Source organism: Camelus bactrianus, chromosome 14 (assembly GCF_048773025.1).
Source record: "Camelus bactrianus isolate YW-2024 breed Bactrian camel chromosome 14, ASM4877302v1, whole genome shotgun sequence".
Taxonomy (NCBI): domain Eukaryota; kingdom Metazoa; phylum Chordata; class Mammalia; order Artiodactyla; family Camelidae; genus Camelus; species Camelus bactrianus.
Window position 1 is genome coordinate 15,208,456 of NC_133552.1, and position 12,789 is coordinate 15,221,244.

Consider the following 12,789-nt stretch of genomic DNA (forward strand, 5'->3'; position numbering starts at 1 on the left):
GTTGAATTGTTTCCAAAGACTTATTCCTCGTACCTTTCACAGTGTCCTGACATACAGTAGGTGCTCCATAATTGTTAATGAGCTTCAACTTCTCTTTATAAAGCAAGAATTAGGGACTTGCCCAAGGCTATCCACTAGTAAGTTTTGGAGTAGGAACTGCCAAGTTCTATCATCCCCACCCCTAAAGCATCTTCTATTTGGAGATCAGCTGTAGGATCACACGCAGCAGAGAATGAGCGTTGGCAGTGAAAAAAGTAACTGATCAGTTTAGATGGAGTGCTTTTTATCTCTTCCCTCTCGCAAGCCGTTTTAAGCCTCTTCTCCCCCTTTCTCTCTCTAAGGTGTATGGCTGGGGTTACAACGGCAATGGGCAGCTCGGCTTGGGAAACAATGGCAATCAGCTGACCCCTGTGAGAGTGGCAGCTTTGCACAGCGTGTGTGTGAACCAGGTATGTGTGGTGGCCTCTCTGGTTCCCGTCTGTCTTCCCTGCTCTGACTTTCAGGAATATTGGAGATTTATTCTTCAGTAAGTCTTTTCGAACTGTGCCTTCATCTTCCAATTTAATATTATATCCTCCCTAAATTCCCGTGATGAGAAGGAAGGCCATGGTGCTAGCACACTGGTCTTGACAAGTAAAAAGAGCTATTGGAAAAATGCAGTAGTCTCAGGTTTAGGCTTTTCTAACGCTTTTTTAATGTTCCAGAGAATGTCAGTCCACACCTGGTGATGAATTGGCATTCTGCAGAAGCTGGCTGTCACCGTTAAGTAGATGTTTTCCCCGCCCTTCCTGTTCTCCTGCTTACAGTGGCCATGTAAATTTCCTTGCAGATTGTCTGCGGCTATGCACACACCCTAGCACTAACCGATGAAGGCTTGCTCTATGCCTGGGGAGCTAACACGTATGGGCAGCTGGGAACTGGCAATAAAAATAACCTGCTAAGCCCTGCACACATCATGGTGGAGAAAGAAAGGTAATGTGGCTGTCCCACGTCTTGGGATTGTGTGTGCACTGGGACTTGGGACTGTGTGTGCTGGAGCTGTGATGTGTGGCTCTGTAACTCTTCTGTTTGTTAACATTCTCATTTTGAACAAAAGAGGATGAGTACCAGTCTGAATGAACATGAAGTTGAGGTGGTTCTTATGTGGCTTTCTAGGATAGGATAGGCTTTAATGCATCTTGATATTCCTACATATTTCTTGCTGCCTGTTTAGTAGGGAAGTAAAATAGGGTCTGTCACCAGGTTGAGATTCAGAGCGTAGTACAGACTTTTCCTTTGAGCCAACTAAAACAACTTAAGAATAAATAAAACCTGCCCCCAGAAGGGCATTATCTGTTTAAATATTGATTTGATTTAATGTGTGTTAGTGGAATAGATGCTTACTGGGTGTTCAGCCAGATTGTGAGGTCTCACCCACTAAGTCTGAGAATGCTGACTTCCGATTCCGGGGCCTTGCCTGGGAAGCATACCAGGAGATGTGGTAGGTTTGGCTTGACGTCCATTTGGATTGGGATGTTGGGAGTCCATGACCCCTAGACCAGTTCTGAGCCCTGGTTGGGGACGGGAGAAGAGGCGGTATTTAAGGAAATGGCATATGGGAGACAGTATTATTCTGCGGCTTTCTAAGCCCCCAGAACTGTCCGGACATTTTTTCACTGTCCGTGTTCCTCATTTACTTTGGTTTCTAGTCCCTTTTCCCAAGTTTTCCTTATTATTCATCCTAACTCAGAATGAGGTTAGGGTGAGAAGAGGGGCAGCCAAGAAAGGAGAAATACTGTTCTGTTGCTCCAGTCTTCTGGTTTTGTCAGTATGACTTGGCAGCTAATGTCCCTCAATCTTGGGTTGTTTTTTGAGGTGTTCTGAGCATGAACTTTTTACTGACCTTATGTGGTGTGCGTGGGCTTCTGTGAAAAGAAGTGATGTGCATTTTCTTAAAACTCTTCAGGGTAGTGGAGATTGCAGCCTGCCACTCTGCCCACATGTCTGCTGCCAAGACGCAGGGAGGGCACGTGTACATGTGGGGCCAGTGCCGGGGCCAGTCGGTGACCCTGCCCCACCTCACCCACTTCTCCTGCACCGATGATGTGTTCGCCTGCTTCGCCACGCCTGCCGTCACGTGGCGCCTCCTGTCCGTGGGTAAGAAAACTCGGGGCTGCTTCCCCTGGAAGAATGGTTACTATTAACTGATCGGTGTTCCTGCGTATTGGCTGGCTGTGGGCTCTTTTATTCTGGAATATTTTTTTCTCCATTAGCTTTAGTAACCTTTCTGAAAATTAGATCTGCATAGCATATTTATTAAACTGTTAAGAAATATTATATGGATTTATTATTTTCTCCTTTGAACTGTTTTCATTTTAATTGAGGTGAGATTCACATACATAAAATTAACCATTTTAGAGTGTATAATTCAGAGACATTTAGTACATTCACATGGTTGTGCAACCACCATTTATATGACGTTCTAGAACATTTTCATCACTGTAAAAGAAAACCCTATACAACAAACTAGTGAGTAAAACCAAAAAGAGGCAGACTCACAGATACAGAGGACAAACTAGTGGTTGCCAAGGGGGACGGGCAAATCAAGGGTGAGGGAGTAGGAGGTGCTAACTGTTGGGTGTAAGATAGTCTCAAAGATGTATTACACAGCCGGGGGAATACAGCCAATATTTTGTAATAACTGTCAATGGAAAGTAACCTGTAGAAATTGTATAAAAAATAAAAGTCATTAAAAAAGAAAACCCTGTACCCATTCAGCAGTCACTCCCCATTCTCCCTTTCGCCCAGCCACTGGCAACCACCAGTTTACTTTTTGTTTCTGTGGATTTAACCTGTTCTGGATAACTCATGTTAGAGGAATCCTACGATATGCAGCCTTTAGTGTCTGGCTTCTTTTACTCGGTGCTTTTGAGACCTGTCCAGGTTGTAGTGTGTATCAACACGTCTTTCCTTCTAATGGCTGAATAGTGTTCCATTGCATGTATGGACCGCATTTTGTTTATCCACTTAATCTGTTGATGGACATTTGGATGGTTTCCACCTTTTGACTATTATGAATAGTGCTGTTATGAACATTCATGTACAACTATTGGAGGAACCTGTTCTTAAGTGCTTTTGTTACACAAAATGTATTACATAAGTTAATATAACGTGAACCACAAATGAACTTTAAAAAAGGTGAAGAACTTGTGATTTTGTTAACGTTGTGGAGTTGTTAGTTCCACTTTTCTTTCCCTCTTTATCTTTTAACCGGTCTTCAAAGACTTTCATTTCTGAAGGGATCAAAACAAAGGTGTTAGAAAGGATAGTGGAATTGAGGGTGATTTTTGGTTACATAATCTGTCCCTTTTCTGAATACTGTCTTCTACAAGAGTCCATTGTTGATTGAAAGTGTTAAGATGTCATCACGCTGAGTAGCTGTTAACAAGATGACTTTAGTCTCTTTTTCTTTTATTTCTTGTTTATTTCTGCCGCCTTGCCCAGGTATTTCTTCTAAATTGTTCTTTTTTGTTTGTAACACAGAGGGAATAAGTGGGTCATGATACTCTGTACTTGAAAATTAGTGTAGCTCTTGACAGCACAGGGTCTGGGTTGCTCAGCAACTGGTATCGAAGGCTAGTCTGTGACTGTGTCATGCTCACGTGTGTCAGGCAGCTGGAGCTGCCCCATCATCAGGTGGCCAGTTTTTCTGATCATGGGGGCAAGAGTACATTTAGGAAACATTAAGCTGCTACTCAACTTAAAAGTGAAACGAACGGAACATTTCCAGGTTCTCTAATACAGTATATTTTTTGCAGTGAATATCATGGCTAGAAAAAATTTAGTTCATAGAATGGAACCGTTTGACCATACGTATACACCTGGCCCACATCTTCAGATTCCCATATACTGCTTAATCTGGACCTGTTTATAAAAGGCTCCCCTCAGGTTCTTGCATCTTAAAATCCTGCTTCTGAAAAGACATCCTTTTCAGAACAAGCGTCCTAACGTTTTCTTTTTTTTTGCATAAATTAATTAATTAATTAATTATTGAAGTCTAGTTGATTTATAATGTGTCTAACATTTTCTTACTGTTAAGTCTGGAAAAACTATGGTCATTGGCTGTTATCTCCTAGGTGATTTCTTTCCCTTCCACTCGCTGAAAGTTTCCTCTCAGTTAATGATCTCAGCTGAGTGTTGGGAGGAAAGTCAAGGGGTGAATTCACACCTCTGAAGACTATTTCTTCTCTGAAGGGAGGTACTATATCTCTTGCCAGAAACCAAGAAGGTCCAACCCTTAGGACTAGATGCAGGAGTGGAGGTACTAAGGAGCTGGTTTGGGGATGAGGGTGGGGAGTATTGCAGACTCTTGGACTCTCGTTCATCTTAGTTATCTCCTTTCATTCACCAGAGATCCAGGTTACAGGGTCAGGGAAGCCTGGTTTTTGAGAGCCTGCCCACCTCTCTCCACAGCCTAGAGAGCTCACATTCTGGGGGTAGGAGGAAGCTGTAGGTTAAGGTAACAGGGCTTAGGCAGATGATACTTCTTTGGGAGATTCTGTGAATCAAGCTCATGGAAAGCTTGTTTCAGCCCAGGTTTTAGCAGCAGTCCCCCCTCTAAGAGTTGCCCTGGTGACAGCAGCTGCTGAGAGTCACCTTCTCATCCTGGCGGCATCGAACCTGTCTCCTGCGTCTGTGGTACCCGAGTACCTTCATTCAGTGCCAGGGAGGGTCTCTGGAATTTTTTAATTTCCCCCTTAGCCGCCTTCTCCTTATTCTCCTTTGTTTACTCATATGAAGCACAAGAAAGCGCTTGTACAAATGCCTTTACTGTTCTTCGTGATTACACAGTTCTACTTACATATAAGTAGACTTACGTGTACTTACACCTTCTGGTCAGGCAGCATGATCACGTTTTCGTAAAACTGTCCCTTTTGAGTATACACGCCTACTAAGTAGATTTGCTCTGCTTTTAGATTCTGTGTAAGGAGTATCATTTGTACTGCATTAATTTTTAGGGTTAAGAGGGATGTTGCGAATCCAGATACTGAGGAAAAAGGGTTTCTTTGCAAAAGAACATGACTCTCAGCATATAACCACTTGCGTGGTGAGTTTGTTCTTAGGACTCTTTGAGTTGCATTTACCAGTCCCTTGAAAGTACCCCAAGACAAAGAAAGGTGTTCTTAGTGTTTCAGTCAAGGAAAACGGATAAATCTTACCCTTAAAACAGAACCACTCAACTTTTGAGAGCAGTTATATAATCCTAACGACCTATAACTTTTTCTTTTTTAAAAAATTCACATTTCTAATGTCTAACTTAGCATGTAAGACTGGTATTTGGCCTTTCCAAACATGTATTTTTTTGTAGTTTATACACTGAGGATACTTGGCTAACAGCAGGTGCTGAGTCACATTCTCAGCTTGGAGGACATCGAAAACTGTCTTCTGAGTCCACAGCAGAGTACCTTCATTCAGCGCCTATGAAGGTCTCTGGGATTTTTTGTTTTCCTGTTAGCCTGTGACATTTAATTTCTGTGAAATTGATTTTAATGTAATACTGTGAAATTGATTTGTCAGGTAAGGCCTGACTCTTCTGAAAAAATCTGGTGGAATTATCCATCATGCTAATCATGATCTTTCAGAAGTCTTCCAAGGCTTGAGTATGTTTCCTGAGCTCCCTGTGTTAATGTGCTTGCTTCTTTCAGAGCATGAAGACTTCTTAACAGTTGCAGAGTCACTGAAGAAAGAATTTGACAGTCCAGAAACGGCTGACCTGAAGTTTCGAATCGATGGGAAATATATCCATGTCCATAAAGCTGTTTTGAAAATCAGGTATTTTTGCATGAGCTTTGAGACATCAGTAACATTACTTTCTTCTGAAATGTCTGTTTCTTTGTTATTCCACAAAATGGTGACTGATAATAACCTTGACAGAAGAGAGAAATGGCACAACATAATGATTTTCTGTATTATTTTGTAAATGAAGGATCTTGTGAATACTTATTTCCACCCAAAATTTTGTTTACATGGTTTTAAAAAAATGCAGAAGGTTGTCAATGAAAAGCGTATCTGTCCTCTTTTAGTCTTAAAGATTCGTTTTCCCCAAGGAGAAAACTCTTATGAATACTGGACTTCTGGCCCTGAAAGATACCTAATTCCCAGTGAAAGGAATGTTCTTTAAATATAGTAAATGGCAGGAGTTCTTTGTATAAATGGGAGGGAACTTTGTATTTATTAATAACTGCTTGGACCATTGCTCACTGAGGCTGTCATTACAGACAAAGAGGCACAAAAAATGAGACCATTGAGAGTTAAACTGGCTACTTATAGTCTCTGAAAATTTAGTTAAAAATCAATTTACAGAACAACATGTTTTAAGGGAACCCAAAAGCTATGTCATTCGTTATTTAAGGGAATAAGTATCCGCATCAGAGCATTAATTGAAAAGATAAATGGGAAATGTTTCTATCTGTGAACCTGTGGTCAACCAGTCTGCTACTTTCATGTAAAATTTTCTGACTGATTTTATCTATTTTTCCTTGCTTAGACAACTATTTACATCCCACATGAAGTAATTTTCTTTGTAAGTGAAGCCATTCTTTTAGTATTCTGAATGGATATTGAAAATATCTTTGTGTTTATACTGTATCTCATTTTAAAAGGATTTGAAAAGGTGATTTTTTTCTAAAGCCCAAAATGTATGCTATAATTGAAGAAAATATTCAGAAATCAGTTCCTCGTATAGATGGACTTGTCCATGTAAATGCAATACAAAAAGACCCACTTAGTTTTTCTTGAAATATGTGACTGTCCTCATGAATGTGTTTTCTAAGTAAATTGGGAACAGGCTTGGGAGGAGACGGAGGGGAGCAGGTCAAAGTGAAGGAACAGAATGGGGTTGGTGGCTGTTTTGAAGATGAGTCAGAAAGGAGGGGAAATTGTCTTGTCAGGTAATGGAACAAAATCCTCTTAAACATGATCCAATTAACATTTGAAACAGTTTGAAGAATATGCTGATTACCTGAAATAAAAACCAAAGGAATCATTTAAGTGATGTTAATATATAGTCAGAAGTTTGAACACTCTTTTTTGAATTTCCTTTAATTTCATTGTTTAAAGTGCACTTCTGTACAACGTTTTCTTTTAAAAAAATGGACTTCAATTTAAATAAAAAAATAAAGTAAACCGTGATCTTAATTGAGACTGTCAATTGGAAATAGTGGTACTGTTGAAGTGCTCTGTACTCCTAGGGTCTATGCATAATTCTTACTATATAATAGGCGGGACCGTCAGAAGTGACAGTGCGTGTCTGTAAAAGGTGAATATAAAAGCCCTTACACGTGGACTATGTTTGGGTCCTCGTACGTGGAACATCTTTAGCTAAAGACTCACGATCCTGATGTGTGTGCCCTTGAATATAGAAGTTACACACACCTGTAATGTTTGTTTATCTGATTTCATCAACCTAATTAGGTAACTTTTGCTGTTCTGTTTTAGATGTGAGCACTTTCGATCCATGTTCCAGTCTTACTGGAATGAGGACATGAAGGAGGTGATTGAAATAGACCAGTTTTCTTACCCAGTGTACCGTGCCTTCCTCCAGTACCTCTACACAGATACAGTGGATCTGCCACCTGAAGATGCTATAGGTACCAGCCACGGGGGAACTGGCCAAGCCACAGGGTCAAAGAGTACATCTTCTCATATTCTTATAGCATTGAACTGTAAAAAGTTTTAGGTTTTAGTTTTAGGTTTTTACATGGATTTTAAAGAAGATTTGAAGTAAATGTCTTTAAAAATACTGTTATTTAGTTATCATGGTTAATAATTTGGACACAGTTTATTTATGACTGTGAACTTATTTCAGTTTTTTAATGTTGAAGTATAAGTTGCTAATACTTTTAATGTATCATTTTAGAAACAAAATAAGGGGGGAAATTCCATTTTTCCCCTTTGTACTTTAGAAGAAATTGTATAAAGTGAGTGTAGGAGAGGTATGTTTGAGAGGTCGGGGAGGGAGGGAGTGAAGAAGAATATATTGAATAAAATTCAGAGTATTGTTCACTAAGAAGCTTCTACTGATTTGTCTTGTAACTCTGCTCACCAGAATGAAATATATATGTGTTTATAAATTAGTGGAAATAATCATAAATTTGATTAAGCCTTCCACACTTTACTTCTAGGTCTTTTGGATTTGGCAACGTCTTACTGTGAAAACAGACTGAAGAAACTTTGTCAGCACATTATCAAGCGAGGAATCACCGTGGAGAATGCCTTTTCATTGTTCTCTGCTGCGGTCAGATACGATGCAGAGGTAACATAGAACAGCAAGCAGAAACCCAAAGCACTTAACTCCCTGTGAGCCTGTTTTCCACCCCTCTTTTTCTCAGATAAGTTACAAGTAGTGCAATGAGCAACTTCACTTCTTTTTAGGGAAGCTAAGAACTGACCCCTAAAACATGAAATATGACCTTGCTTCTTTATTCCCTGTTCACAGTTTCAAAAATGGTTGTTTCTGTACTTTCACTTTTATCTAAGATAAGAACCTAACTGCAGTCCCAGAGGCTGCACTGCAGGTTGGAGTAGAAAGCGCCACCCCTAATAGGACTAAAGACAGCATGTTTTAGTTTCCAGTATTTCTCCAGGTCAGCTTACGTATTGTCCTCAGGACACACGTTGCTGCCTCCCCTGCTTCACCCTGTCAAAGTCAGGGCTGCCTTGTGACTTACTCCTGTGTGTGCTCTGAAATTCTGTCATCGTCTGATTATCACTCGTGATTATTCATAGGTGAAGAGCTTGCTCTGGACTCCTTTTTTTGTTTACTTTTTATACTGGATTGAATTCCTCATCTGGGATCCATAGATCTCTAGAGAGTCTCTGAATGAATGGGCTTTTGGGAGTCTGAAATTTTGTGCTTATGTGCATTTTCTTGAAGTTAAGAACCATGGTATCATCAGATTGTAATAAATTTCCTGTGAGCAGGAACTGTATCTTACTCATCTGTGTGCCCTGTGGTGCCTGGCACACGGGAAGTGCACTGGGTGACAAATCGTTTCTGAACTGGGTGGCGATCATACCACCAGGAGGATGCATTAAGGATAATGACTGAACTAAAGGCTGGTTTGGTTGGTTTTACAAATACATGGAGAATAAAAGTCAAAGAGCAATAGCTTTGGAAGTCAAGATGTCTAGTGAAGGTATGCACCCTTCCAAATGACACAGTCTATTCTTACATGTATTTTGTCACCGTACTGACAAGGCAGATTACCTGGTATCAGGGAATTTACCAAACACCTGCTGAGATCTGCAGCGATGGCCTTGGAGTTGTGGTGGAGGACAGACTTCATCTTGGTCACACTTGGGGACTGAAATGGACCATTAATGTCTTGTATTTTCAAACTGTATCCTATTTTTATTTCAGATTATGTTATGTTTATAAATATTTGATGAGGTCAAATATAGCTGACTTTCTCTGTGGGCTTTTCAACAGATGGAATGATGATCAAAGTAAATCATTCCTAATAAGAAATCGAACTATAGTTTTTTCCTGTACCCTTTCTTTGACGCCATGGATGTCTATCAGAAATGCCATTTCTTCAGATTTTATTTCCACCCAATGATGTAATTTTGAATTGGTCCATGGCTTTTCTTTCTGTTTGGTGATAGACTTTAGAATCTTCCATGTCTTTCCGTACGCCGCCTCAGTACTGATGGGTTCCATATTCTTGGGATTAGGATCTTGTTGACTGAAACCAGTCACAACCACCTGGGCAGAGGCAGCTATCTCAGCTCTAGTTGCTAGAAATTTCTCTAATTATCAGCTAAAATTGACCCCAGAAAGTTTACTGAAAAGCCTTATGTAAGCTTCTGCCGGCACTAGTGATCATTTCCTTCACTTTCCTCATATTAAGTATAAGCACACTAAAAGCTGTCCCTTTTTAAGACCACAAATGCACGTGCTTCCCTGGAGTATGTCACAGTGCGAGCATGTAGATGGTGCTTAGAAATATATGTTGAGTGAAATGAACGAATGCATGTACTTCAAGTACCTCACCATGAACTTGTGCTTTTTAAAAAAAATGTAAAAACAAACGGCTCATGACCCTGCAAATACTACATACTCAGTTGTAGAAAATTAGAAAACAGAGGACTTTAAAAAGCCTTCTTTCTAGGTTGTGTTGTTTCTGGTTCTGTTAGGAGTTATATAATTGATTCATATGCCTTTACAGTGTATTTCCTTAATACTATTGAAGGTAGCAGCTAAATAAATGAAGTCTCTAGAATATAAAAACAGAACCCGCTTACTCTGTCTGGTAGTTGATGAGACGCTGCTGCAAAGGCAGATTGGAAATCGACTGCAACGTCCATTATTTTCAGAAGTTCAGCTTGGGGTTCCTAGATGACTTTTCCCTCATTCTGTGGGTTGATGGAGACTGCCTGCCTCTCACTTTTCTTCTCTTTTCTATAAAAATTGCTGTAGTTCCTCCATACTCCCTTTTGACAAGAGAATTTTTCAACAAGTGTACACACATAAAAGGAACACAAATGTATTGACTCCGTAGTTGTGAAGATTTTAAAAGTAAGCTAATTGTCGTGGAGCCCTTGTGTTATGAATGCACTGTCAAACTTTCTGCAAGTTTTAATAAAGTAAAGGACTTGGAGCACTTCGATATTCCTCTAGTATAAACCTGAATAAGTATTGACATCAAGGGAGAAAGTGTGAGTAAAACGTTTTCTCCTGATAGTTCTGATCGCATTATAAATATAAACATTTTAAAATGCTTTTATTTATACTGTTTCTTTTCAGGAAAATTTTGTTTTCTGTGCATATTTGAACATTAGAAGAAACAGTTGGGAAGTATTTGTTTAACCAGAGTAGAACTTTCCAGATAATCCTACTTTCTGAACAACTATGTCTTAAAATTTTGGTTTTGGTGGGAAGCATTAAAAATAAGCCCAGAAATCTAATTCCAAAACTGATTTGCAATGTGAGTATCAGAAAGCTTTGTGCTAAAGCCAGGTGGTCAGCATTTATTCTTTCAGGGGGCCAAATTAAAAGTTTTTCTTGATCAGTAGACTGTAAAATATTGTTTGGGTAGTGAGAGAAAGCACCTTATAAAATTTTTTTCCAGTCTGGTGAGACATTTAAATATATTCTGAAAAACAAAATCAAGCCCACTTTGATGTGGAATATTTTATACTTGATACACAGTTGACCCGTCAACAATGCAGGGGTTTATCATCTATAACCTACAGTCGGCCCTCCGTGTGCGGGCTTCCTCTGCATCCGGGGATTCAGCCAACCTCGGGGCCTGTGGTGCTGCAGTGCCCACTACTGAAAAGTACCCTGGGTGGGGACCCGCGCAGTTCAGACCCACGTTGTTCAAAGGTCAGCTCTACTGCCCAGTGAATTCTAGACTTATGGTGTTTGGGTTTTGTTACCTAATTATTTTAACAAGGCATTTGGACAGTTAGGCGCGGTTCTCAGATCTGCAACCTGAAATGGGTCTCAAGGGTGGCTTGTGACGTAAAGGCACCTTGCCCTGTCTCACGCTGGCCAAGTGGCCTTTAAGAGGAAGTCTTAGCACTCATTATTTTAGCTTTAGGATTTTAAGACTGGGTAAGAACTCTGTTGAAGTTTGCATTAACATTTTAAAAATGTGGATATTAAGACTGTCAATTCTCTGTGTTTTGTTACTACAGAAAATCTATGACAAGGAGAAACAACCTCTTTTCAGAGTATGTAGAGTGATTAGAATAATTTAAATGTTTAAAGACTTGGAATGAATTTGTAAATTTAGGTTTGCAATATGTTATTTTGGTTTTCTTTGCTAATTGCAACAAAACTGATATTTTATAAGATTTGCCTTAGAACCACTTTATAATAATTTCACCACAGAATGTCATAAACATGGACTTTGATTTCTAAAATACCAAGAATACTGTATTAGACCCCTTGATTTTAACACTCTTTCCCACTGCCCTATTCCATGCCCTTGAGAAGATGCTTAGGAACTTTTTTCATCTACTGGTTAAGTGCTCCTTCTCCTCTTTCTTGGTGGTTTTTTTTGTTTGTTTTGTTCTGTCTTTTTGTTTTTTTTTTTTGTTTTGTTAAGTCCAGCAGTTCCCTAGTTGACTTATTAGTTGGGTAAGAGTTGCATTTTCTTCTAGGTAGATGAAGCTCTGATCACTTGCAGGCTGAGGTGAACAGATCATGTAGGTTTCTATAGTATTTAAGAACTATCCGAAGGGTGTTTATCTAGTCCACACATCAGCATTTACAGCAGACTGGCTCAGGGCCAGGTTGCTAAGTGAATCTGTTTGGCTGTTGCACTCTGTGGTTCACTCAGGTGAACGTGCAAATTCCAGTTTCTCTCCAAGTATGTTCAGTGCTTCCTTCTCCAAAGATCTGCCTTAACCAAGGTTTAATTAGTTAAACAACCCAGATTTAGATTGGTTTCAGTATTCTTTAGGTAGACTTTTAATGTTTGAAACTGTTAAACATTTGTTGTTGAATACAGTTGAGCCTTGATCAGCACAGGTTTGAACTGCCCAGGTCCAGTTAGTATATGGATGTTTTCCAATAGTAGGTCCTACAGTCGTACGCTATCTGAGGCTGGTTGAACCTGCGCATGTGGAAGGCCAAGTATAAATTATACTTGGATCAACCTCTGTGTTGTTCAAGGGTCAACTGTACTGAGAAATCTCACCAAACTAATTGGAGGGGAAGGGAAGGCAGTTTGATGAAACAGTTTTCATAGATGTATGAACTGGTTTGTAATTAGGAGCACCATTTGTATACCTGGACTA

At 39.7% G+C, this 12,789-nt stretch overlaps 1 protein-coding gene across 7 annotated transcripts in view; it reads left to right on the plus strand.

Annotated features, from left to right (window-relative positions):
- The window catches only part of RCBTB1 (RCC1 and BTB domain containing protein 1), a 93,697-nt gene that overhangs the window by 65,893 nt on the left and 15,015 nt on the right, over positions 1-12,789 (plus strand). For all 7 annotated transcript variants that reach the window (XM_074378149.1, XM_074378150.1, XM_074378152.1 and 4 more), the window contains 6 exons: positions 342-449; positions 830-972; positions 1,946-2,136; positions 5,685-5,811; positions 7,477-7,628; positions 8,163-8,293. In XM_074378149.1, the coding sequence (XP_074234250.1) occupies positions 342-449; positions 830-972; positions 1,946-2,136; positions 5,685-5,811; positions 7,477-7,628; positions 8,163-8,293 (852 nt within the window). The remainder of the gene's footprint in view (positions 1-341; positions 450-829; positions 973-1,945; positions 2,137-5,684; positions 5,812-7,476; positions 7,629-8,162; positions 8,294-12,789) is intronic.